General features: G+C 39.3%; 1 protein-coding gene and 1 long non-coding RNA gene across 4 annotated transcripts; one reads left to right on the forward strand and one right to left on the reverse strand.

Moving 5' to 3' along the window:
- Positions 1–208: 208 nt before the first annotated feature.
- LOC127387064 (uncharacterized) lies at positions 209–3533 on the reverse strand. The gene is made up of 2 exons (XR_007890041.1): positions 3299–3533; positions 209–2444 (listed from the first exon to the last, which is right to left on the reverse strand). It is a non-coding gene; the product is annotated as an uncharacterized LOC127387064 (long non-coding RNA).
- Positions 3407–27726, forward strand: WDR47 (WD repeat domain 47). Of its 3 annotated transcripts, none has more exons than XM_051624963.1 (15): positions 3407–3424; positions 8688–8854; positions 10364–10447; positions 10996–11080; positions 12333–13135; positions 15626–15752; positions 17967–18145; positions 18256–18513; positions 19199–19274; positions 20455–20612; positions 22902–23071; positions 23958–24128; positions 24483–24614; positions 25405–25623; positions 26312–27726. In XM_051624963.1, exons 2-15 carry the CDS (start codon positions 8697–8699, stop codon positions 26452–26454), a joined length of 2763 nt encoding a protein of 920 aa, XP_051480923.1. In that variant the 5' UTR covers positions 3407–3424; positions 8688–8696; the 3' UTR covers positions 26455–27726. The 3 variants fall into 3 exon arrangements, with proteins under 3 accessions (XP_051480923.1, XP_051480922.1, XP_051480924.1); XM_051624962.1 differs by lacking the exon at positions 3407–3424 and adding an exon at positions 3745–3837; XM_051624964.1 differs by lacking the exons at positions 3407–3424; positions 8688–8854 and having other exon boundaries at positions 10398–10459.
- The last annotated feature ends 205 nt before the right edge of the window (positions 27727–27931 follow it).

A 27931-nucleotide genomic window follows, 5' to 3' on the forward strand; every position in this document is an offset into this window, starting at 1 on the left:
CCCCCCCCCTCCCACAAATTATCTTATTGCATGTCTAGATGGCAGAAAAAGAAGTCAGTAGTTTTAACACGCACAGCATCCATGTTCATTTATAAGCAATTTTTTTTAAAAAAGCAAACTATTCCATTTAGGAAAAATGTGAAGTATGTTTGTGTATGCATACACATAAATGCATGTATACTTTCTGACTTACTTGCTGACACACAGATGGAAAAAGAAATACACTTTATTTAGACAAACACAGCAAAGAGTTAAATATGATAGCGAGGTTAGCTTGTTTCCTTTTAGGGAGAGAGAAAAGCAGCTACCTAGTTTGTTCTACACTCCAAACTATTGGTTTTTGTAAGGGGCAGGGAAGGACTATACAAAGAACACATTTAAGAGCTAGTACAAACTCTTGGGGAGGTGGAATTCTTTACACCAGGCTTTTTATCAAACTTGAGAATTCCAGAATAATACTGATGGATGCTAGACAGAACTGCCTGTCATCAGAAAAGCTAGTAATGAGGATTTCAGGAAAGGACAGAAACAGTAGAAAAGAGTTCAGCATTCCACCAAAATACATTATTTAAAACTTTCTTCAGACTTAACATTAGGAACAACTAAATATATAAAATATTTTTGAGTAATTAATTCTCCATTAACAAATTTGTTAAGATACTGAAAGAATTTTTTCATGGAAGATGTGTTTTAAGGCTTTAGTTAAGGGTATGTGAACTCCATGAAGACATACAAGGTAATATCTATAGTCATTTTGGTGTCACTGTTAATCTGCTAATGGAGCTTAGCAGAAAGACATGAAGCTTTCCAGCAAGGCAGCTCTGTCTCTTCCTTTCTACATCATCACCAATCTAAATGTCTGCATTACAAGACCTGGCAAGGCCCCACAAGCCTGCAATTATTTAAATTACCTGAAGCTAGATTTTATTTTGGCTTGCTATTTTTCATGTTTAAGCTACCTGAAACTGGACTATGATGCTGACGTAAACAGTTCTCCTATAGATTATGCAATCATTTTGCTGAATTGTCACTCCAAAGTTCTGGAAATCCTTTCTTCAAATGAGTGAAAACTATTTCCAGAAGTAAAGTTTTAAACTGAATTTTTTTTTGCAAATTTTTACAAGATCATGTAAACATAACAGGTAGAGAGTTCGAAGTCTCTGTTACAATTACTAAAAATTGGGGGATTGGCCTGTTTTTATGATGACAACACAAAGATGCTTTGCACAAACTCCTGTACTCTGCTGGCACACCTTGTGCCAGGTTAGCGCTGGTGATTAATTCTGAGCGTATTTCCAGCCCCGCTGACATTGTCTGGGGCCACCTATAACCTCTGTAAAATAGTCACACAATTATTTTCTTTTCTGAAGTGTTCCCAGAGCAGACTGCAGTGCTGTCCTGTCACTAGGCAATGCAGAACTCCTCCTCTACTGATCCTGATTTTCAAGCTCTCTAAAACCCACACCCAACAGCTTTGCTATTCATGGGAGTTACCCTCTTGGCATGGCAATAATGACTAGGGAGTTCAAAGCAACCTGAGACAATTCCAAGACATCCTTCCATGCCTGAGTAGTTATGAACAAATGGAGAACAGGGTCTTACGTCTGCCCTTTTTTCAACAGGATGCTACTATGTATCCTCTCCAAATATTTAAGAGGAGTGTGATTGCCCTCCCAAGCGAGTGCATCAAGTAATGCTGCCTATTCTTCCATACCACTGCCTGAGGATGGCTACTTGGTTCTTGAAATCTCTTTCCAGACTGTAGGAATTTGCTACTTCCTTGTGGAAGGTCTGACATTCTGAGCAGGAAATGGAATAAATTTAAATTAAAAGTTTACTCTTCCTTTCAGGCCTGTATCTGGGGGGAAGCTATACTTCTCTTTCATCCCTTAACTCTTGCCCTCCAGAGGTAGTCTCACAGATCTGATCGGAGGATTTCCAGTGGAAAGGAAGTTATGGCACAAAAGATAGGTAAACGACAGTAACAGCACTGGAAAATCAGGATTAAATTTAAAAGCATGTGTGTTTATCCAGTGGTTTGTAGATTAAAAAAAAGTTTTAAATGGACTTTTCTTACACAAGTCTGTGTTCAGCAAAGTTATGCATACAGCTTTGTTTAGATAAAGTAATCTTGGTTTTCTGCACTCCCTCTGATTTGTCATCTCTGTTACATGTATTGGGAAACAGTTTCATTTCTATAATTACATTTTCCATTAATCGGTGCCTCCAAAGACAACTAAGCAACAAGTGATAGCTTTATAAGAAAATGAAAGGATTCTGTGTTCTACTAGTGAACAGAGACCTTCCTTGGATGTGATGCTGGGACTCAGTGTTACAGAAGGAACCATCCAGTTCCACCTTTCTCTCTTGTCCTTGGCAGAGTCGCTGCTGTGCAGCCAGGTGGCACTCCTCGCTGGATGGCCTTCCAGACGTTCTCTGTGTTCCTTTTCAGAAAGAAGAGAGAAAAACATTCCACGCTTCAGCTGATCCTCAGCAAGGCAGTTCGCAAGCAGACTTGAACTCACTCTGGTTCTTGACATTTTTAACCATCAGTGTGACAGGGAATCCAGTTCAGCTTCAGTTCAATCCCTGCTAACCTTCCTTGGACTGCTGATACATGTCACACATGCACACGTGCATAATTAAAACAAAATAAATTAAAAATAGGTCTCTGGTACATCCTTTGTTAGAACATTGTCACCACCTCCTTTTGCCAAGGCCTGCCAATGCACTGCTGCATACATACATACATACATACATGCAAGGGGTTTGTCCAAGTGCTAGAATTTAGCATAATTTTCTGTGTCTCATCTCACAACTGCATCTAAACACAGCAAAAGCTTATTAACCGTTCACCATGATCGTTCCTAGATGCCATCATCTTCTGATAATTACAAGAATGTCTTAAACGCAACCAAAAGTCAAATTTTATATAAATACTTCATAAAATATATGCATAGCACATGTACACACGATTTCCGTCACTAACAGTCTCGAGAGGTGGGAGGCTGCAAAAACACACCCAAGGGACCAAGGCTGGTCTGAAACGGGGCAGCAGCTCCCGCAGCCGCCGCGGGTCCCGCCAAGGAGCCCCGAGGTGTCAGTTTTCGGGCCGGGCAGGGCAGAGGGGCTGCGCGGCGGGCCAGGCCGGGCCCACAGGCCTCTGAGGGCCGGGGGACCAGCCCCGCTGCCCCGCGGACACAGCCCTTTGTGCGGGGACACCGCGCCCCACGCAAGCTGTCCCCGCAGCTCCCCTCCCCGTCAGAAAACCCGTCCCTGCCACCGCCAGCGAGCTCACCGAGGCACGGGCCGGCCCCGCCCGCGGGGGAGGCGCCGGGAGCCTGGGAAAGCGGCGGGCGGGGAAGCTGAGCCGCTCCCCCGGGACAGGCCCGGAGCCGCCGCGGAGGTTCGCAGGAGGACACCGGTGGGCCCGCGCTTGTCGGGGCTGGCAGCTGCGGCCGCGCCGGCTCACCCCGCCCGGCCGCGGCCCCTCCCGCGGTTCCCGCAGCCCCAGGGCGCGGAGGGGGCGCGGCCGGGCCCGCCAGCCCCGCCGCTAACAAAGCGCGGCCCGCCCCGCCCCGCCCCGCCCGGCGGTGCCACCATCTGTTCCTCCCCTCCCCTCCCCGCCGGGCCGGCCTCGCCCGCCCTCTTTCGCTCTCCTCAGACGGCGGCGCGGGGCGGGGCGGGGCGCGGCGCGGGGCAGTCAGCGCGGAGCGGGTGGCAGCCGCAGCGCGCAGCGAGACCCCGACACCGGGCCCGGGCCCGCCCCGAGGCCTGCCGCCATCTTCCCCTGCCGCCCCGCGGGTGACGGCGTGAACGGGCCGCCGGGCCCCTCCGGTGGGTGCGGCGGGCGGGACGGAAGGCGGGGGCCGCGCCGCGGAGGGGCCGGGATTGACCCGGCAGGAGGGGCCGAGCCGGGGCGGGCTGACTGCGCGGGGCGGCGGGGCAGGGGCTGCCGCTGCTGCGCCGTGAGGTGGGCGCTGCCCGGCGGCTTCGCCGGCTCTGGGGCCGCCTGGGCGAGGGGCCGCCCGCCTCCGCGCCCCGGCCCCGGCTTGAGGGCACCGCCGTGCCGCGCGGGCCGCCTGCCGCTTCCCCCGCCCAGGGCAGCATGGCCCCGGCTGCCGGCGACGCCCGACCTCCACCGTCTCTTTGTTGTGGCGTCCCCGGGCGGAGCGGCGGGCCCGGCCGGGCCGCGGTGACCGGCGCGATGCGTGCCCGGGCCCGGCCGTGGCAACGGGGCGGGCGCGGCGGCGGGAGCGGGGTGAGGGCTGCGCCCGGGCTGCTCCCGAGGAGCGTCGGCTCCTCTGCGGCCCTGTCTGCTGCTGGTGCTGAGCTGACATTCCCGAAATGCTAATGCGGACTCGGTGCTGTGTAATTAAAGAGTGTGGTTGTTTTGAACCCTTTCCGCATCCGAGGTGGATTTCGTGTGGAATCGCACGTGAGGAAGGAAGAAAAAAAAAAAGGAGCAAGGAGGGGTGTTGTTTTTTGGTTTTTAGTCGAAATGTAATAATTTCTAGCGTCCATCATTTGTTTGGGTTTTTTGCTGTTGGAAGTCTTGCATGTTTTGATGTCACCCTTTTGGCAGTCGTGGTGCAGAACGCCCTGGGTGAGGTGTGCGCCTGGTAGCAGGGACTGGTGACCGTGCAGGCTCTGCCGGGCACCGCCGCGGCGCGGTGGGATCAGGATTGCTGGGGTGGCTCCGGAACAACCGCTGATCTGACCGGGGTGAAAAAATGGGTTACTGGAGGGCGAGTCGGTGAAAAATCTCTGTGAGGAAGAAAAGACCGGTGTGTCAGAGAGCACCTCTTTGCTGTGTATTGGAGTAGAAAAAGGTTTAAATTACAGGGTTCAGCTGTGCCAAGTTTGGTGAAGGTTTTCTGTTAAGCCTTTATATGTTCAGTATAGTTCATTTGAAGGAATTAATTCTGTGATCTCTTAGGGTAAAATGGGTGTTGGGAAGTTGCACCAGCAGCTGTGGGAATCAGCTGTAGTAAAATTGGCCTATAGACGTTTTTTTGGGGGGTAAACTCTTGATATAGAATATCTGGAAGATGATAGAGAGCACATCAGAAACAGAGACACTAGGTACTGACAGGCCCCCGAGCCCCCTGTGGGGTCTGTGTAGGCAGAACTCTGGGGTGGCCCCTGGGCAGGCCCAGGAGTCCTGTGTAGGTGCCTGTGGGATGGATTACAAGGTGAAATAATGCAAAACAGCCAGCTTTCTAAAGATGTTACTTCACATTTGGTTTTTGTGTGGCAACATAGCTCCCCAGGATGCAGGCGTTGTGGGTATGCATTGCAGCTGTCACTGAAGTCAGTGAGCCAGGCCTTCTCATTAGGCATCGCTTCTCCCTCTAAATGTATCATCTCTCTCAGGATAGCACTTAAGATTTGAACTCTAATATTTCTTTCTAATATTTCTGAGTAGTTAGATATTTTTTATTTTTATACTTTGCCTGCTTTTGCGAAAGCAGATTTTATACTATTAGCAAGTGATATATTTGACATGATAAGTTACATAGGAATAATGCTTGTTTTAGAATTTCACTATTTACTTGTTTTCTGGAATATTAAACCTTATTTTAACTTTCTATCATGCATAAGCATTTTACATTTCTTCTAAGGGAGGTGACATAGGAAGAGAGACTACCTAGACATGATTTTTAGACGCTTCTAGTTTACAAATGTTTTCCTGAAATAATATATTTATATACATAAATTTATATATATGTATTTGAAATAATTGTTTTCTATGCTTATAACACCATGGGAGAATTGTTACTGTTAGCATGTTTTTAGAGCATGAATGAGAACAGAACAAAAATGAAGCCTCTCTCTGGAAAATTTAGGAGTAGATAGTCTATGTTCAAAAGAGCTTTTTTAAACAGCATCTTGTCTATTGAAGCTATGGAGAAAAGATATGTGAGGCTTGTGACAAGAAGTTGTGGGGTTTTTTTCCTTGATGTAGTTTGATTAGGAGGAAAACAAATTTAAATACAGAGCTAGGAGAAGGTAGTAGAGGGGAGTAGACAGGAGAAAGAAGAAAGGGGGGCAGGAGTGGAAATAGGGTGTTCTGGAAAGACTGGGTAAGATAAAGGTTGTTACAAAAACCTGGTTTGTACAAGGCACCTGGAATGTTAAGCTCTCATACTAATCTACTGTCATTTGTACCTCAAGCTAATGCTGTGCTTCAATCATTCTTGAGTATTAGTGTTTTAGATGATGAGATTGTGACGTTGTGTGCCATATGTGCTGGCAGACAGCAATGAAGTTGGATGGACCAAAGATGCAGTTTGAGCTCTCATCCTGAGTTTCCCTGCTGTTCTTTGCTTTTTAATTATTATTTGGTGTATTTATATGCATACATGTATGCATACTGAATGTTAGAAAAATTAATACATGTTGTAGGGAGCGATGTGTAACCCTATGTATATTTATAATTACACAGTAGTGCTGCTTATTGTTTTAGCAGCATATTGCTTATAAGAGTAATCTGAGGTCACCAACCAAAAAAAAAAAAAAGTGAAAATCTGCTCTAGTAGGTTTAAGTGTTCTTTTCTAGCTATTTGTGTTGATCTGAGAGCAAATGCACAATAAATATTTTCATAGTAATGTTAATGTATAAGCTTATCAGTGTGCTTTGCTCCTCAGATATTCAGTATCCAAACTATGTTTGGACATGATATTTTTCTTAACAGGGCCCCAAAAGTGCTGTTACTAGTCCCATATTAAATACGAATATAGAGGGTGCCGATCCTCCTTTATCCTAATTTATGTGAGCAGTATAAGTGAAGTAAGTGAAGTGCTAGAATTGGCAAAGGCTTTATGTTCAGGTCAAACCTGTTTTTTTTAAACCTACAACGGAAAATGGAAGACAACTCCTTGCAGATGCTAGATTTTACTTAATGTAGTTGTACTATTGTGCTCATTATTCCATCAATAGAATGTATAAATAAATTATTGTATCACAATCTTGGAAGCTACATAAGGTGGCTTCCTGTTTAGTCTTGAGACCACTAGATACAGCTGGAAAGAAAGCTGAACTTTGGTGTTCCTTTCTTCAAAGGGAGCCTTAGTCTGATTTTTTCTAGTAGTTTTCTGATGGGGAGTCTCAGTATAGCTTTGCCTAAGCTTTACTTTGTCTTTTCGCAAGGAAGTTCATTTAATTTATATGAAAACCACCAATGCCATAAAACATTATAAAAGAGAAAAGCAAGTGCATTAGGTGAGTTTGGGAATTAAGACGTTAATACTAAACTTCTGGTTAAATTTCTCTTGACTTTTTCTTTCCGTTTGAAAGGGTAGGGTTTAATTTTTCTCTGGGACCAAAAATCCTTATCCGGTTGCCAAAAGGGAAGTTGAAATAGTTCTAAAACATAAGGAAAAGACAACTTTCTGCAAGTTCTGGCTTTGAATTTGTGTGTCTGTCTGCTTGCTTTCCTGCAGCAAAGCTTTCTGCAAGCCAGATTTATTTTTTTTCCTTGGGCTTCACTAGCCAAGAGTGGACATGTAGTTTCTGGGTGTGTCTTTCATGAGACCCATCAAAATAGTTAGTGATGGGAATCTTCTGTGACTAAAATAAGAATTAAACCTAATTTTAAAAAAGAAGTTAGACCGTTTCATCTGGCACAGTTACGTCCCTGTTGTTCCAAAGTAAACTACACTGCTATAATCAAATGGTTTTCTAATCAAGTGTTCTTGCAAAAACTTCCTCAGAAAAAGTTGGCATAGAACTACAGGGAAGATGGAAAGCTTGGGGATTTAGATGCTGTAACACAAAAAACTCTATTATCAATGCCTCATTTTTTGCATCCCTTCAAGTTCATTAGCATTGGTTTATGATCATCAGTGAGAAGTTTCACTGGAGTATTTGTCTCTTCCCTTCTTCTCCAGTAATTAATTTCTTGTTAATACTTTGATTGTCTTATTTTGATTATTCAAACTTACTATGTTTGTTCTTTGATTTCTTATTAACAGTTTTTGTGTGTCTTTCCTAATACGAGACAGATAACTAGCTTATGGACTCCCAATTTTCCAAGACTGAGTTTGTGCATTCACATAATCATTACATTAAGACTTTCCTAACTGCCAGAAAACAAAGATCTGTCAGTTCTTTGTGTCAGCATTAGTGCCCTTCTCTCTGGATAAATAAATGCTTAACTGAGGCATGGATCAGAGGAGCAGTCTAGCTAACTGTTCATCTCCATTGTGGCTGCCATGGTGTGGTGGCTGGGTACGTGGGGCTGAGTGCAGGGGTGAGAAGAGGCACTGCCCCATTCTGTTTTAACAAGGCTTTAATGGAATTTTTCCTGATGTGAAATCTCACTCTGGCAGGCTCTAGAAATTTTTTAACACCTCCTGATGAGGCAGTGATACCTGGCTTGGCTGTGCTACAGGGTTTCTCCCCGCACCTCCAGGTAGTTTTCAGCAGGTCAAGTTGGGAGCTCCAGCTGTAGAGTCTTTTTAAGTTGTTATTAAAAAAAAAAAAAAAGTTGAACAGGTTCTACATTAAGTCAGCCTTAAGGAAACATGCAAGACTCAACCAGAAGCAGAACTTATTTTAGGTTTCCTAAGTGAAGTACATGCTATAAATGTGTTTGTTTTGGGTTTTTTTTTTGAGCCAATGTTTGTTAACCAAGCATAAAATCAGATGTTGATCATAGCTAAAATTCTCTCTTCCCTTTTAGGCTGCCATCATGACGGCCGAAGAAACAGTAAATGTGAAAGAAGCAGAGATAATTAAACTAATACTAGATTTTCTGAACTCAAGGAAACTCCATATCAGTATGCTGGCACTTGAGAAAGAAAGTGGGGTCATTAATGGCTTGTTTTCAGATGACATGCTTTTTCTAAGGTAGGACTTATTTCTCTGGTGCGTAAATACTACATATATAAGAACACATAGTTGGACTGTGAGCACCCCCATGCCACTAAACAGGAGGTCTTCTGCCCTTACCTTATTCTGCTTCCTGATCCAAATTCTGTGGTCCAGCCCTGTGTCGTGTTCCAGCTCTGAAGTTAATTACATCCTTCTATGAGCCACTTGAAGTAACTGACTAGGCATCATCCACTTATGTTGAGTTAGATTTTGTTTATTCATTCATTTTAACTAGGTTATTTTTTTGGCGTGCTAATAATTAAAGTGGAAAGGAGTCTTAACAAGTGCCAGTGTCAGTTCAGAGTAAGCCATGGAAAGCACACAAGCAGGAATAGGATGGGACAACAAGATCTGTTGGCATCGATGATCTGTTATTACCTGCTTACCATGTCATGTGGAACTGAATATGTAGTTTATTGATTTGTGAAATAAATAAACTAATTTGTCAATATTCTAGCACTAAGATCTAGGATGAGTGGAGTGGTTTCCAAACCTTTTTCCCAAAATACTACCTGCATTACAGAGTAACACATATATTTCTCTTAAATTTAACAATATGAAAAGGGTCTCTGCTATCATCAAGGCATGAGCGTTGGTGTGATTTACCATTTGAATTATTGACCTCAACATTATTATAAAGAGCGACTGTAGATGTACATTAGTTCTTTGGCATTGCTCTTCTGTATTTCATGCCAAAGATAATAACTTTGTAGGAGCATGAGAAGATAATTTATCCAGCTGTTCTTAAAACAAAAAAAATACATTCTATCACGGAACAGGATTTTTCACCTGGCTTCCCTTTTGATTAAAATTAGGAGTGTTGAAAGAAAGTGAAATGAAAGAAATAAAGATTGAAGTTATTAATCGTATTTGTTTGTTTCATTCTTAGCTTAGTGGAGTGTACATCTAATGAGAAACTTGCCCCTTCCTTGTAGAGAGAGCTCTGTGTGATATGAAGATAAGAAGAAATTTAACTAATCCATCCATGCAGTCTAGCCCAGTGGTCTTGGAGCTCTTGTGCCTGGCATATGTAATTCCTGCCAAGCTGTTCCTCTTTCTTTCCTAATATTGAAGCTGTGTGTTTTCCCACTGTCTTTATAAAATAGGCTATGCAGTATTTATACAAATAGAATTAACTCCTTTTGAAGTTTGCTTTCATTCTTCAGGATGTATTCAGAGAATCAATATATTTATTAATACTCTTGAAGTAAGATTTAAAAAAAAAAATAAATTACAGGTAAAGCAGGATACACAGGATCATTTTGTCTGTTTTGTCCTTCCAGTATGCAGTTATTTTTACAAAATATTGAAAAAGGACTTGGATTTTGCTCTTATTACTAGTGATATCAGTTATCTTGTCATCTGTGCAAAGCATTAACTTTTCAGAGGAGGATGATCACCAGTTGTGTATTTAAATGAACTGCTTATTTAGAAAGAGGAAGAATTTTCTTGTCCAGTGAAATTAAAGTGACTTTCTTTTACTAGGCAATTGATTCTTGATGGTCAGTGGGATGAGGTTCTTCAATTTATTCAGCCTCTTGAATGTATGGAAAAATTCGACAAGAAAAGGTAAACTAGAATGTATGTCAGATTTCAATTTTTTGAGTTGTGAAAAATACATGAAAGTCTAAATATTGTGTATGAAAACAGTAGCCCTGAGTTTTTCACCTTTGTTTCTGTTTTTTCTAACCTAAAGTTCCTAACGTGTCTGCATTTGTTTTTTAACTTAAACTGTGAAAAATATGTACACACTATATGTAATGAGTTTTCATTTGCTTTAGGAATGGTGCATATTGACCTGTCTTTTTATAGTTGGCTGCTCTGTCATATTTCTATTCAATAAATGAGTATTGTTGCTATGCTTTTTTTCTCATTAGCCTTCCAGGATTTTTAATGTACTATTTCTGAAAGCAGTAATTGAAAAAGACATTTCCTGTCTTCCTGTCATTGAAAAATTATTTTGTGGTTACCAATTTGTTAAAATTTGAGATCAGAATTCCTTGATGTTGCAATTTATATGCCTACCTCAAATATTTGCTGTAAAATACTCTGCTTGTCTGGAAAATAATGTTTGACTACTGGATCAAGATGTAGAGTATTTCACTTCTCACCTGCAGATTTCGGTACATTATAATGAAGCAGAAGTTCTTGGAAGCCTTATGTGTAAACAATGCCATGTCAGCGGAAGATGAGCCTCAGCACGTAAGAATTGTCTTTGGTTTGAGAATTTTTTTGTTGTTAAGAAGCCTCTTGAGATACTCTGATTAAAGGCAGAGCAGAAGCTCCCAGCACTGAATACACAAATTTTAGCTGTTGCCAAATGGTTTCATAAACAATGGAAAAAATAATTGGTATCCTCTGGAAAGGAATGTGGTTCCCAGGTCTCAAGAAGTATGTACACAAGGGTTGCTTGAAACTCAGCAGCATAGATCAGTGACCATGTGTTGTGTTTGTGGTCCTGATCCTGAGATTTCCTTTAGGCCATTATGCTAAAGTACACGGCTCTTTTTTCGGAAGTGTTCTGAAGCAAGCTTTGGGGGCACAGAAGTGTATTGTCCTAATCAGAAACAGGTGAAAGATTCCAATTTGAATTAATGTTAACATGATTTCTGTTGCTTTTAGAGAGAAAGGACAATTGTTTCTTTGGAGATGAATAATTCAATCTGCATACTGTTACTAGATAGAAATAGAGAAAAAAAATCAGATTTATGTCCTTTATTTTTTGCTTTGAATGTTACTGAATGTGTTGGCATGTTGTGGGTGAAAGGCTACTGTACAGAGCAAGTGCTAGGTAGCATGGTTAAGTGGGGATTTTATAATTTTTTTAATCTTTGTAAATTGGTGTTTTTACTTAGATGTATTTAATGTTGTTCTTGGCTTATAGCTATCAACAAGCTTTGTAATGAAGTCCTCTCTTCATTTGGAGGTCTTCTGAAAACTTCTGGAACTTTTTTAACATTTTTGATTGAAGATCAGAAAATTTCAATGTAAAAGCCAGCTCAAAGTTGCTGATCACTGGAAATTACAAAAATCTACAAGTCTTTTATAACTTATGCCAATAACTTTTCATAGAAAAAAAAGGGAAAAGTCAGTCAGTTGGCTGTGATAATGGAAGTAACCTTCTGTGCTACAATAGAATTGAAACTGCTTAGCTACAGATTTAAAATGTTAAGCCTATCAAACCTGCAATGACATGAAAAAATTCCGTAGCTCTGTAGAAAATGGGTGGGGGATTTTGGGAAGTCAAAGCGTCCAGGAATTTGGCTCTGTTGTAACTACATTTGCATCAGCAATTTCAGCCTCCATATTCTCTGCTATTTTAATTAAAAGATAAACAGTAATAGTAATAAAGGAATGATAGACAAATTCTGCTACTGCCTGTTCTTCAATTTACTGTTTTACTGTAGAAACAAATATGTGCTACAAACTACTGTTACTGTTAATATTTCTGTAGCTGGAGTTCACAATGCGAGAGGCTGTACAGTGCCTACATGCCTTGGAAGAATATTGTCCCTCTAAGGAAGACTACAGTAAACTCTGCTTGCTGCTGACGCTGCCTCGCTTGACCAACCATGCAGAATTCAAGGACTGGAATCCCAGCACTGCACGGGTTCACTGCTTTGAAGAAGCCTGCGTCATGGTGGCAGAGTTTATTCCTGCTGATAGGAAGCTGAGTGAGGCTGGCTTCAAAGCAAGTAACAATCGTTTATTTCAGCTTGTAATGAAGGGACTGCTTTATGAGTGTTGTGTGGAATTCTGTCAGAGTAAAGCAACAGGAGAAGAAATCACAGAAAGTGAAGTGTTGCTGGGCATTGATCTCTTGTGTGGTAATGGATGTGATGACTTGGACCTTAGCTTATTGTCATGGCTGCAGAATCTGCCGGCCACTGTTTTTTCTTGTGCTTTTGAGCAGAAGATGCTTAATATTCATGTTGATAAACTCCTCAAGCCTACGAAAGCTGCATATGCTGATCTTTTGACACCTCTGATCAGCAAACTGTCTCCTTACCCATCGTCCCCAATGAGACGGCCTCAGTCAGCAGATGCCTACATGACCCGCTCCTTAAACCCTGCCTTGGATGGGCTGTCGTGTGGATTAACAAACCATGACAAGCGAGTCACAGACCTTGGGACCAAAACTTCTCCAATGTCACACTCCTTTGCTAATTTCCATTACCCAGGAGTACAGAATCTCAGCCGAAGTCTCATGCTTGAGAATACTGAGTGTCACAGCATTTTTGAAGAGTCACCTGAGCGGTAAGGGCAACTGTAGCTTTATTTTTACCTTGAATTATGTTGCACTTTATATTACTGGGTTCTTAGCTGCCCGTGAACATAATTTTAATATTGAAACATAAATTGATTGGTTACCTTTTGTTGCAATTAAAACTGTATTCAAGGTATTTTCTTCCTTACGCTTTTATTATCAAAACAGATTTTCATATTTGATCTTGAGCCTTATGGATATAGACTGGATGTCCTTGAGGTTTAAATCCTAGTGCAGAGTACAGACACGCTCTGATTCTGTAATAAGAGTATAGCAAAGATTTGTATTCAGTATTACTGAATTATTTCTTTCTAGATTAATAAATGGAGACAGTGGAATAGCTGTAACTCCCATCTTCTTTCCCCACCCCATTTTGTCATCAAGTGCCTGTGAATTTTGGTCCTGACACTGTCAATAATGAAGTATACTTAAAAAATTTAGGTATATAAATAGTTCAAATTATATCAGTGGAGATGACAAAATCCTGTCATTGTAGTATTCCTCTATCTCTTAAATTGTTATTATAGCAGTTCAACTTAAATATTTACTTCGCATTTTCCAAACCAAATCTGAACAAGGCAGCTAAATGTATTATGTTTTTTTATATTGGACTTGGAGATAGTTGGGTTATGATATCTGTGAATGCTATGAAAAATTTCTTTTAATGCAATGCAGACTGCAAAACTGACTTACTTCCTTTGTCAAGAACTAAACCCTGTATGAAAACTTTGCAGCTTTTACCTTGTGAGAGAAAAGTCTGGTAACTAGGAGAAATGGTACTTGTCAGCTAACTTAGCATGTTTTTGCTTGGCCTTTATTTTGATGAGCGGTTCTGCGCCTTTCTGACTTTTATATCCATGCTGCTCTAGAAAGCATCTGCCAGCTTTTTTGGCTGTTGGAGAACAATTTGGGTAACTAGCACTGCAGTTGAGTGCCCTGGCCAGCAGAGGACACTTCTAGAGCTGTGGTATTCAGTCCTGGCTGAAGTTGATGACAACGTCTATTGGTTTTGCCTTTCAGCCATATTATGTATTTGTGTTAACTAAACAAAAAAGAAAAAGACCATCATACTGATGTCACTTCACCAATGATAATGGAACTTGTTACAGTGTATCTTAATGCTTATCTTGAAAGGAGCTGTTTTAGTTGATTCTAAATGATCCACTTTAAATCTTTGGGTTTACCAGCATCTTCACAACTGGAGTATTTGTGAATAGCTTAAGTCTTACAAAAGTATCCCTTGTGTTACATTTTTTTAAGTGTCTCTTCTGAAGATACTAATAAATTGTACTAGTTTTACTGATCTGTATGCACAAACCTTAACACTTGTTTGTGTAGCACAATGGTAAAAATTATTATTGAAAGCTGTTTGTTTCCCTTTTCAATATTAGAGTACTAGAATAATTCTGCACAAATAGAGTAATCTTGTGGGCTAAATAAATGGTAAGTTGCTGCAGTTCTTCTTTATGTAGGCTTTTTCATGTGATGTTAAGTGAAGTTTATAGTTCTTAATGTGTTTTTTCATTAATTAATGCATCTCTTGAAAGTTAGAATTACGTTAAGCGGTCAGACCTGCAGTTTTCAAGAAGGCATTCTATTTTTCAGGAGAAAATCAAGCTTGAGATCAAGTTTCAGTGTTTGTAAGGGTGAAAGCTGGAAAGCTGAGCTTTATGTAAATCTGGCGCTTACTTCTTCTTTCACCTGACAGAAATACGGAATTTCTTTTTTAAGTTGTATTCAGGAAGCAATTACTTATATTTTAGTCAGCTAAATTACGTTTGTTACACAGTTAACCAAAAAGTTTAACTTCTTAAAGATCCTTGCTCCAAGTCACTGAGTAAAGAAACTTTTACATGGATAAAACTGAAGGTTTTATCCAAGGTTTTTAATGTGTTCTGCATACTTACTGATTGCTAAAGCGTTTTGGAAAGAGTTCAATGCAGAATTACTTATATAATACAAGAATAGCAAAGCTGATATAAATGTTTTCCTGTGTAGCACTTTCAGGAATGTTCAGCTGGTGGATGCTGAACATAGTTTAAATTTAGATTGGTAGTGGTAATTAAACTAGTATCTTACAGAAGACGTTGGTCACATAGTATATCTGGTGCACTCCATACACATAATTGCTTTGAAAACAGGAGATACTGAAAAAATTGTTAGTTAAAGGGTATATAATTCACATCTAGGGATAGAAAGGCATGGAATTTGAGTATCCCATGGTGTTAAGGCTTTTTGGAAAATGTGCAAACAAAGCACACTGACTGTGCTCTTTGTTTGGTAGGAGTTTTGTTTAGTGTAACCCACTGCAAGTGGCATTTTTCCCTAAGCAGTATCTTTAGTTTTATGTGACTTAAGTAGTTTCCATATTTGTGTTATCAGATTTTACTCTAGAATGTTATTTTTCTCTGCCTAGCAGGGGTTTTTCTTCTCTTAATTTTTCTCAGTTAAGCATCTCTTCTTTTCCATGTTGCTACCAGAAGTGATACTCCTGTGGAACCACAGCATCCTGTCAGCAGTGAGACTTTGTGCCAGAGTTCAGTTCCAGAAAATGAACCACTTAATGGAGCACAGAGTCAGGGATCAGCCAAACAAGAGAAAAATGAGGTAGTGGTTGTTTGTTTAAAAATAACGAGGCTCTTTGAGCTGTGTTCTGATCACTTCATAATGATTTGCCTTTGTGTTGAGTACTTCATGCATGACAACGGGTTGCTTTGAATCTTGTTTTTACTATAGTGAAAATACAGTATTGCATCTTGCAAAAGAAAAGAAGCTACTCTCTTTTTTCCATTGTATGAACTTCTACTGTCATTTGAGTCTGTAATGCAGCTGATTAGTGTGCCTTCTCGTGTCAGCAGTGTTGCTGAACTGTTGTGTATGCCTTTAAAAAATAATAAAAAAAAAGCTTTGCAGTAATGCTTAAGAATCCTGTTAGTGTTTTAGTGAGGAATCTGGCATAGAACCTGCAATTTATGGCGTTAACACCAAGTTCCATAGGTCGTTTTACATAATTTTCTGTCTACAACATAGAGAAATGAAAATTGGATAATTCTCTAGTAAATGTGTCTTTGCAATTCAGAATCCCAACAGCATAACCTTTTTTTTGGATTCATTTTTGAAGGCTTGTGCTATGACTGTCCTCTTCCTTTTTTCTCCATGACTGCAAACGTAGGAAACAATGAAAACAGTTACCTATTCTATTCCTTTTCCACAGTTTGAAATATCTGTCTCTTCATTCAGTAAGGATTAATAACACAGAGTATGCAGTCTGTTTTGTGTGCAGACTCCAGTTTGGTTTTCTGATGTGAACTTTGTCTTGACTTAATGACATCTCTGTGGTAGTGAAAACCAGTCTAGTCTTGACAGGGCTATATGCTTGCAGACTCTGGATACTTGAATGAGGCAATGGGGCTATTGGAGGATTAAAGAAGTCCTCCAAACTCAAGGACTTTGCTGAGTAACTTATCTGCTGCAACAGTGTTGTATATGCATTAAGCAGAAGGAGAAAAGAGCTTTGCTTGTTGTATAATGGAGTAGCATTCAAAAGGCAAGAAATCAGATGCGGAATTTGTAGGAGAGTATGAAGACAGGAGATGCTGTGCTATAGGTCAAGATTTTGGCCAGACCGTTACACACAAGTGTAAAAGAATGTTGTACCCAGCCCAATTTCACCTTGTTTTGTTTTCAACATTGTAGTGGTGTAAGTGTATACCTGTGCGAGTAAGAAACACTTTGCTTCTTTTCATACGTTTGTTTGCATTGCTTCTGTAGGGATTAAGCTAGAAGCCACAGTTCATTGAGTTGTGCATCTGGGCAACATTTTTTAGGTGTTTGGGTAACTAGCTCATAATCCAAAGGATCAAAGGATTTAATCCAATGGCAACAAACAAGTATGAGTCATGGAAAAAAGTACAGATAAGAATGTACCTGTTGCATAGAAGGATTATAACCTAGTGACTAGAGAATAGTTAATGTGTTTGATACACGGAGACTGAATGCTTTCTAGACTTCAGAAGATAACTTCAGAGTTTCTAAATTGAAGCAAGGGCTCAGGAAACCTAAGATGGTAAACTTCTTAGGAATGCAACAGCACTAGGAAATCCATTATAAACCAAAAAATTATTGTGTCAGAGAAGACAAAATTGTAATATATCTATTTAGAAGAAATGCAAAGGCACATAGGAAGAAAGACCCTCTGCATGAATTGTCTGAACTAGCACAGACTTCTAAGAATGTCCTTATACAACTTAGAATCACTAGTTGACAAAGATGTCACTTTGAAGAACAAACAAACAAACAAAAAACAGGGTTTTTTCTTTTCTTTTACTACTTTTTTCCTACTACTTGTTAAATAGGCAGTTAAGGGTTTTTTTTTTTCTTTAGAAAATGCATGGCACTTCACTGTTGATATTTTGGCTTTGGACTAAAGTGTTTTTGTTTTTCTATAGGATATTTTTGCTTGTCCATTTTTAACATGTTCTCAGCTGTTTTATCATGCTAGCATTTGGAACTAGTAGCATAGAGAGAAAGTGAAGATTGGGGAATTCAGAAAGCAGTGAGTCCTCGGAAATTTTGTAGGAAAGAGGAGTCTCCTGAATTATGGCAGAAGTACTTCAACAGTGAATAGCACCAGCTGGCAGTGATTTACTTTAATATGTAAATTTTATCTGGTTTTGAGGAAGCATGAAAGCATTGCTCCTCAAACAAAAATCTGCTGGCCTTTGATGCCTGTATTGAAATAACAAACCAGAAAGTTAATATTTAGGTGCAATACCACAATTACCTATCTAATTTTCATCAGTAATGCTCATTTCTTTTTAGCTTCGTGATTCAACAGAGCAATTTCAGGAATATTACAGACAAAGACTACGTTACCAGCAACACTTAGAACAGAAAGAGCAACAACGACAGTTGTACCAGCAAATGTTGTTGGAAGGAGGTGTAAACCAAGAAGATGGAGCTGACCAGCCACAGAATCTTACTGAACAGTTTCTTAACAGGTTGGGGGGTTTTGTTGATTCTCCCTCTACCCACTCCTATTGCTCCTCCAGTTCTCATAATAATCTGGTTTGGTGGTCTTTGTCTTTTTTTCCTTGTTATTTGTTACTAGGTCTATCCAGAAACTAGGAGAATTAAATATAGGTATGGACAGTCTTGGAAATGATGTACAGACACTTAGCCAGCAATGTAATGGGAGCAAAGGGAATGCATCTACCAATCCAGCAAGTAACTTTGCATCAGCACCTTCAGATGCTAGTCAGAGGACAGCAACAGAAAGCCAAAATGTTAATACAAGCACTCCTCGAAAGCGCGGATCAGCTAACCAGATACCCTTTCCTGAGGAGTCCCCTGTACAGGGGAACCAGCCGTAAGTTACTTGAGACTGCTCAGGACTGGAAATACCCTTCTGTTAGCATTGTGGGAGTGGCTGTTTGTATTTATTTTTAGTTATCAAATTAATTTGTCGCTGAACAGAGGTATTTAGCTCATTATCAGTGTTTACTATATATTTTAATAGGGATTATAATTATTATTTTTTTAAGACACCAGACATGAGAAATAGTGGTTATTTGTTATGGTTTACAATTTATTCTTATGTTTAATTTCAGACTTTTAATTCCATCTTAAATGTATAGTTCTTGTTCATTTTATGTTCTGTTAAGTTTTTGAAAGTTTTTATTGTAAAATACAAATTAGATGGAGAGAGAGGCAGGGCAGAGCGGAAACTGGATTTCTTTTGTTAACTAAAGGTAGTGTGGTCCTGAAAGCAACAACAGTTTTTCCACTGATGTTTGTATGTGTGTGTCTGCATATATATGTTATGGAATGAAAACAAGTATTTTTAACTTGCCTTCACTTGTTCAGTGCCTGAAGTTGCTGCAAAAACAGCAAACCCTTGTGCAAATAATAGTTTAATGATAAAGAATCAGACACATGTAACACTTGTCCACACAAATTAGTCTGTTCTGAAAATGACTGAAACAAATCTATCCCTGCTCTTGTTTTTTTTCCTGCCTTGTTGTGAATTGGATCTCTTCCCCAAATCAAAATAGTGCATCAGAACATGCTGTCACTCAGGCACAGCTGGAAGACTCTTCAGGGAATTTAAGTAGGACAAGAGGCGATGAGGTAAGTTATCCTTATTGTCCTTTACAAGTTGTGTTTTCACAAGTTTCATTATTTAATCCTGAGTATGTGACATCCTCTTACTGTTAATAGAATGAATTTTGGTTGATGCAGTACCTACAGAATCACTGAGCTTGGAAGGGACATCTGAAGACTGAGTTCAAATCCACTGCTCAAAGGAAGGTCAATGAGAGCAGGTTGTGCTGGGCCAAATTGAGTTTTCAGTATCTCCAAGAATGGAGACTTCGCAACCTCTGTGGACCACCTGTTCATGTCTGACCACTCTCCTACTGTTTGTAAAACAAAAACAAAGTTTAAGTGGAATTCCCTGTATTTCAGTTTGTGTTCATTGCCTCTTAGCATTTCACTGGGCACCACTTGTCAGTCTTGCTCCATGTTTTTTACTCCTCCTGTCAGGTATTTACATACACTGAGATTTCCATGCATGCACCCTTAAAAGCCTTTCTGATTTCAAGGCCAAACAGTCTCGGCTCTCTCTGGTTCTCCTTGTGCAACTTTAGATTCCAATGGGATGCCTTTTACACACATTGTTTTGTGTTTTACAGGTTGAAACTTTGATTGTTGGAGTCAAGTCATTATGGTCTGAGTTTAGGAAAATAATTTTGCAATAACTGTATGCCAAAGTTTATGCATCAAATAAAAATGAAAATTTTAGAAAGGTGGTGATGAAGTAAAAAAAACACAAACAAACAAACAAAAACTTAGCCTAATTTAATGGTAACTTCATGTTATCTACAGGCTGGAAAGCTGATTCTTATGTTTAGTATTAAATTTGTTTTATAAACTTTGTTTATGACTTGGAATGTTTTCTGTAAAAATCCAGCTTTGTTCCCCTTTCAAGTTTCAAACAAGTAAACTGTAATATCATAACGCTGAGATGGGCTGTCCAGAAAAACAAAAGCTATTGGAATCCTGGAGGGAGAATGAGAAATGTTAATCTAATGTTAGCTTAAAGTGAGTTGAAGAAAGTAACTTTTTGAAGTATTCTGTTCCTTGACGTGGAGTGGACGTTGTTTTACAAATCTTTAATTTGTAAATCTACTGCTACTTATCAATACTTTGGTGCAATAGTTTTACATTATTCTTCAGAACAGTCACATCCATTTCTAAATGTCCAGTTTTATGCTGAAGAACTTAATTTGACTGTTACCTCTTTGTACAGGATGACAAATCAAAAAAGCAGTTCATTTGCATTAATACTCTGGAAGACACACAAGCTGTCAGAGCTGTAGCCTTTCATCCCAGTGGGAGTTTATATGCTGTTGGCTCCAACTCTAAAACTTTGAGAGTGTGTGCCTATCCAGAAGTAATTGACCCAAGGTATGGAAGTTTGTATAAGAATTTTGTTTTCTGTATCATAGTACTTTTTTCTGCTGTAGCTACTGATATCTGTACATTGCATACCTTAAGTTTATTTTGTAAACAGGCCAGTGCTCTCCTTAGACATCTGAACTTCTAAACAGAAAAGATCATCTGGTAAAGAATTTGTGTATTTGTGAGGTAATTCTTTACTCTCTTCTGTTAGTGGCAAGATGCATTGCCACAATACTACACGATTCTTTATAAAAGTGTCATTTTTGACTCAGTGGATGGGGGTGGGGTTTCTGTGTTTACTGTGACTGCTTCTGGTTTTGGTATTCCAGCTGTAAGAGCAGGAGAAAGCAGCTGTCAGTTCCCAAGCCAGCACAAATTTGGCTTCATGAGATGCACTTTATGTCAAGAGGACAGACTTAACAGTAGAGAAAGCAGTATCTTCTTCAACTTTTACAGCAAAATATACAGTCTTGGCCTGTTGTTACTATAAACACTCTGTTCCTTGACAGGAAAAGTACTATTTGTGGTTAATTGCGAGTCTTCTCTGTTTTTTTTAATAGGAGCAGAAGAAATGTTTTTTTCACTTGGATGTAAATATTGCCATTTCAATAGCCATCTCCTTGTCTCTCTGCTCCAGTTATTTATTTTCTTAGAGGAGAGAGGAAGTGCAGGCACCTAAAACATGACAATTTCAGAAGGAGCTACAAGTAGGCAGAGACTCTTATCTGGGACAGCTTCTCAGTTTAGGACTCATGTTCAGGCTTCCAAAGTGTTCAAAAAGTAATCTGATGTTTTTTCTTTTCCTCCTTAAATATCATCAATAAGGTAGCCTTTGAAGTTTAATTCCAAAATATTTATTGGCAATGTATGAAACAAGAAAACAGTTGACTTCTCTGATACCCAGTGCAAGTTCACTTGCTGGGCTTGAGGCCCAGGCAACATCCTCTTTATCAGTAAACAGTGCAAAACATTTTCAGTGAACGAATGCTTCTTTTTATCTAACTGTGATCTGTTGTCACACAGCTTGTTATTCTAACCACTGGGAAAGGTTAGAGGATTCTGCAGCCTTAGACTCTGGTTACAGTGGATGATTGGATGTGACAAGTGACATTGTGCATCTGAATGTAAAAGGAATACTGAGATTTCCTAATTTTCTGAACTCTTACTTCTTCGTCTTACTGTGTTTTTCACTGTGCTTACAGTCTGACAAAAACATGTCATCATGGGATTTACAAGTCAGCAGAGATTACATTATCTTAAAGATACTCTAATCTTTGTAACAACCTGAGTCTAGACAAATTTTTTGTGTGTTTTTCAAAAATCTACAGTTCTGTAGAGTATCTGGTAAATAGCAGTTGTTTAATTGTACATCTGCATTTTGGGTGGACTTCATAAAGTTTTTTAAATTGTCCCTGAAACTGATGTGTGATTTGGGACAGGTTGACTTCATTTGATTGGGTTTTTTTTTTCCTTTTTTCTGAAGGTGTAATAGTAGTGTGCTTTTTTCACATTTGAGATTAAAGACTGATAGAAGCACATTACAATTCTGCAGATGTTACTCAAATAAGCAGTTCTTCCACACTGCTGACTGGGAGCATATGCTCTCTGTGCTGGGCAAATGCTCCCGTGTTCTGACAAAGTCAATGGTTCTCTGCTGCCTCCCCCTCTTAACAAATATTGTGACTCCAACCTCTGAGTGGGATGAAGGCATTAGGCCATTTCAGAAGCTTCGTAGTGTGTGTTGAATGGTGATTCTGATTTAGGCTAATCTGTCATGAATTTGTTCTCTGGCAACAAATAAAATTAGCTTCCATGTAGATTTATTTATGCCTGCATTAACACTTAATGATGAAGGTGTGTGCCTTGTGAGCTTTCTTGGTCTACTGTTGCTTAATTGATCTCAAGCATGTTCAAAAGTGGCCACAGGATCAAGATGTTGAAGTGTGAAGGATGTAGAGAAAAATCCCACCAATTTAAGACTCTGGGGGCAAGGTTTCATTGTATGTAGCTAGTAATTACTGTATTTTATCTGTATCAACTCTTTAGAGATGAAGGGACTTCGTAAATTCTTCGTGTCTGATCACAAACTCAGTGGAAAGATGATGAAAAAACTGAGAAAACGGGTTGGAGAAGATGCTTTTGTCTTAGATCACATGTAAACAGTCAATGCAAACAGTCATACGTATTTTATGTTACCTAAAACAATAGAAAAAGTATTTTCCTTTTAGGATACATTGTTTCCTTATAAAAAAAAAAAAGTAAAATGGATATTTTTCTTTTTCCTTTTTTCTCCAGTGCTTATAATACTCCTAAACAACCTGCAGTTCGCTTCAAAAGGAACAAGCATCATAAAGGATCAATCTACTGTGTAGCCTGGAGTCCCTGTGGACAGCTGTTAGCTACTGGTTCTAATGATAAATATGTGAAAGTACTGCCTTTTAATGCAGAAACTTGTAATGCAACAGGTAGTGTGTCTGTATTTAATGAATTTTATTTTCAATTATGAAAATGCAATAATTTTAATTATTCTGTATTTGGAGAAGCCATTCAAATATGTTGGTTTTGGATAATAGGTTTTGTTATTTTTATTCTTACGCATTTATTATCTTAGTCTCCTTTGTAGTCTCTGTCCAGCAAAAGAGCCACTGGTTAGGGATTTTCTTTTGGATTTTGCTTGCTTTGAGTTTTTTGTTGGTTTGCGTTTTGGTTTTGTTTTGCAAGGTATTGTTTTGTTGTGCTGTCTTCTGTTAGAGATTTTTCAGATGTGGTAGAACAGGCAGATATTCTTACCCAACTCCAGCTCTTGACGGTCAGTAAGAATAGATTTCCACTTCCAGTTCCCCCTCTTCTTGCCTAGTTATGTCAACTTCTCCTCCATCTTACTAGTTAAGACTTTCCTCCCCACAAATACTATGTTCCATGCCCAGCCTTCCTAATCAACACAGTGAGCATGGCTCTTATGTTTTCTGTTTTGAACTTAGGCCACCTTGTCCTGGTCAGTGTTATCAATGATCCCTCCCTCCTGGTGGAGAAAGCCTTCTTAGTTTTACTGTAGTTTACAAAAAGAAGTGAATGTACTCCATAATCATTGGCTGGAATTAGTCATGGAGATGGTCCATGTGCTTGTTGCTAACTTGAGGAGCTGTATGAAGCTTAAGCAACACTCAGTAAAAATAAGATTCTTTCTGATTTTATTTGAGATCTTAGTAACTTTTCAGTGGACTCTATGGAAAGTGCAAAACAATGTTTATACTGGCCTAAAATATTCTGTGTTACCACTGTAGCTGCTTTTAAAGATTGCAGAGATAACAGTGATAAATGACATTTTTTGGTTTTTTATACTTATTTTAGGACCAGATTTGGAGTTCAGCATGCATGATGGGACAATCAGAGACCTTGCTTTTATGGAAGGCCCTGAAAGTGGTGGTGCTATATTAATAAGTGCTGGAGCAGGGGACTGCAATATTTATACAACAGATTGTCAGCGAGGACAAGGCCTGCATGCTCTGAGTGGTCACACTGGTGCGTATATTGTTGCTTCTCTCTCACATTCTTAAAGTTGGTGGCTTGTTTGCTTTTCTTAATGTTGTTGTGATTTTGTTTCTAGCAAGACTTTTTCATCTCCACATTGCTCTTGAGGTATTTGGTTGGGAGGTGTTTGTTTTTAAATACACTGGCTATTCATAACATGGAGGGAGTGGATAACTTCATTCCAGAGAAGATGCAAAGCTGGTTGCACTTCCGGCATTTTAGATCATGCAACATGCAGGTTTTCCATAGGACTGTTAAATCTCTGAATGCAGAAATACAATCAGAACCGTAATATGTCGTTATTTGATTAATGATGTTTAATTAAATAAGCTGTCTTGTTCACAGGTCATATTTTAGCACTTTATACATGGAGTGGCTGGATGATTGCATCTGGATCCCAAGACAAGACTGTAAGATTCTGGGATCTGAGAGTGCCAAGCTGTGTTCGTGTTGTGGGAACAACGTTTCATGGAACAGGTAAGACTTGCTACTCTGCTTCTAATCATTCTGGTGTCATAATGTACTTTAAAGATGTCTAGTATAGAGTTAAATTCAAGGGGGGTTTGTGTCACAGAATGGAGGCCTGGCTTTAGAAGAAGTTGTGAGGATATCTCAACCTCTGTGTTGTGTTTTTTGGTTTTATTTTAAAAAGTAATATTTACTTCAAAAGTTGGCTAGTTCTTTGCCTTGTGATTTTCAAACAAACTCTTCCAAGCACATTAAAATATAACACAACATGATATTTTTCAGAATCAAAGGAAGGGATGGGAAGGAGCAGCCATTTTTGCAAGTCACCAACATACTGTGTGGAAATCTGCCAAGGAATCCTTAAGGACCACTTGGGTTCAGATTTGTTTCTTGAAAACTTTTTTGGGAGGACAATAAATTAGAATTAGGAGGGGGGTCATTCCTTGTGTTTCATAAACAGTGACTTCATTTCCTGTGATGAAGCCCATACTTTTTCTCATGCAGCTTTAATAGTGGCTTTGCTGCCATCCCAGTCTGACTTAGAGCTTCAGGATTGTAAGTGCTAGGCCATACAGATTTTCTTATTTTAAGATACAAGCTGCTAGGTACGTTCACCTTAATTTTAAGGCCAGCATTCAGTATTCTCACATAATGTATAGTCTGGCTTTAAAAAAAAAAAAAACACAACAAAAACAACAACGGAAAAAAAAACCACAAAAAACCAACAAAAAACAACTTGGCTATTGCACAAATGTAAATAAATATAATATGTGCCTGTTGGGGTTTATTTTCTCTGTAGGAAGTGCTGTAGCCTCAGTAGCTGTTGATCCTAGTGGTCGTCTCCTGGCCACAGGGCAAGAGGACTCCAGCTGCATGTTGTACGATATTCGAGGAGGACGAATGGTGCAGAGTTACCATCCCCATTCCAGTGACGTGCGCTCCGTCCGCTTCTCCCCAGGGGCACACTACTTGCTGACAGGATCATATGATATGAAAATAAAGGTGACAGACTTGCAAGGTAACATATTACAAAGGATACTCGGTTAATTTTCAATTTGGTGCTTTTAATTTTGAATTTGTAAGAGAACAGCTTGGCTCAAAGATGAGGTTTTAGGGGAAAAAGGGTAGAGCTTTGAAGGGCAGGAGATGGATATACATTTCATGGTTTCTGTTCACAATTACTCAGTTGTGTTGTTAAGAATGTAGGTTGTGAACTAAGTCTTTGGGGGTTGGTCTGATTATGATAAAAGAACTGTAGCCTGATGAGATGGCCATTGCTTCCAGGCAGCATTCATAAAAGTGACCCTTTGAAAAAAAAAAGAAATATAATAATCATGCTACTAACTTTTATTGGGAAGAGCTAGGAAGAAAAAAGATACCAGGTGTATCTAATCGACATTATTTTTTTGGACCATTACATTTTAATCACATTGTGTAAGAACTGAATATCTGTATTTTAAAGTTATGCTATGTCCAGTAATTCTTAAAAACCAAAGCACTTGGGCCTTGTGTTACTTTCTGTGTGTGTGATGGGGTAGGAGTGGTGGTCATGGGAAGTGTCAAGTATGTTTCTTAAGGTGAAAAACATATGTAAGCTGTACTAAAAAAGAGAAAAAACAAACGAAAAAAAACACACCACCCCAAAATACAAAGAGCTGGGGTAAAAATTCATGAAATTACTAATAGTCTCTGTTCCTCTGTCATAGGGGACCTCACGAAGCAGCTTCCTCTTATGGTGGTAGGAGAGCACAAGGACAAAGTTATTCAATGCAGGTGGCATACACAAGATCTTTCCTTCTTGTCATCTTCTGCAGACAGAACTGTCACCCTTTGGACCTACAATGGCTAGAGTGCAAACAAAGGCAACCTATGCAGCTAAAGCACAGAGACCTGAGACTACAGAACTGTAAAAACAAAGTAATAATAAGTAGGCATTGCGGGAGCAGCAGTTGAGTGGGAGAGTGTTACATCAAGAGGAGGGGCACTTGTCACAGATTTTTCTGGTTTCTAGGAGGTCTTGGTGTTTTTAGTATATTCTTTTGCAGTGCTTTCAGTCTTCCATGTGAACTCATGCTGCTGTGACCTATTGTAGTCTTGTTGCCAAAGTCTGAGGAGAACTCTTATGTTGTCGATGTGCACTCAAAGTAACAAGAATGATGTGTTTACAGTTTGGTATTAATTGCATTCCTTGATCTTTGCCTCAATAAGAATTTTATATAGAAACTTAAGTTGAACAACACTTTATTCAAGTCTGTATGTAACTAGTTCTACATGCACATAAAAGATAAATTACTTCCACTGTTTTTTCAGATTTGTTACATTAATCACTTCTCAACAAGACTTCAAACTTTAACATCTCCAAAAGTTCAACTTTTTTAGTGTAAAATCCTAAACGTTGAAGGTGACTAGGCAGTAACCACATCTTGATCATGGTCCATTATATAGTGTGGGGTTTTTTCTTTCTTTACATCTAAACTGAGGGAAGTGTTGCCACTTTTATTACATGACATTGTTTTGGACTAGCTAACATGTTGGAGGGGAAAAAGGCAAAATATTGTTGGAGTTATTTGTTTTGCGTTTTTTTTTTGCTGTAGAAACAAAATATTTTACTTTTTGAGTGCAACAGAATACCTCTGTATAATGTACTGTAGAAAAGAGTGGATTGGCAGCAGTTGTCACAGTGAGCTTAATGGCTATCAGTTTTTCAAGTCAAAGGGATACCATTAATGCTATAAAAGAAACCAGCATGGCTTAAAATGCTATGTCTGCATGATAATTTCAGAATTAAATTGTTTAAATTCCCAGTTCAGAAGCCTATCTGAATTTTATTTCTTGCACTGTTTATGTATGGGAAATTTCAGTTTTATTTCTACAAAACTTTAGATTCTAATGTTTATGTATTGTTATATTTTCGTATTGTACAGTTCCTTTTACTTTTAAAAATATAAACCTTAAGCATTAGGTTATTTATTTATTTGAACTGCAGTTAAGTTTTTGATTCTCTTGGTTACTAAATTATATGTGCACTGTAGCAAGCATTTTTAACTATCGTACAAAAGTGGAAAGGTAACTATAGAAGTGTATCTGTGCTATAATTTCAATAAAGACCTCCAACACCTGCCACTCTCTCACCTGTTACTTGGGATTCTCAGCTTGTAACTGTATGTCAAAATCTGTTGCATGCCTGGAACTGCAGAAGCCGTTAGATCCTTGATCCCACGTCCAGGCAGCTGGTTGCAGTGTGCTGCAGTAATACAAATATTTAAATACTCAATTCCTTAAATGAATTTTTTTTTAACTAGTGTCTTTAGAGCGAGGCTTTAGCT

The sequence above is a fragment of the Apus apus genome, chromosome 7 (genome assembly GCF_020740795.1).
Source record: "Apus apus isolate bApuApu2 chromosome 7, bApuApu2.pri.cur, whole genome shotgun sequence".
Lineage (NCBI taxonomy): Eukaryota > Metazoa > Chordata > Aves > Apodiformes > Apodidae > Apus > Apus apus.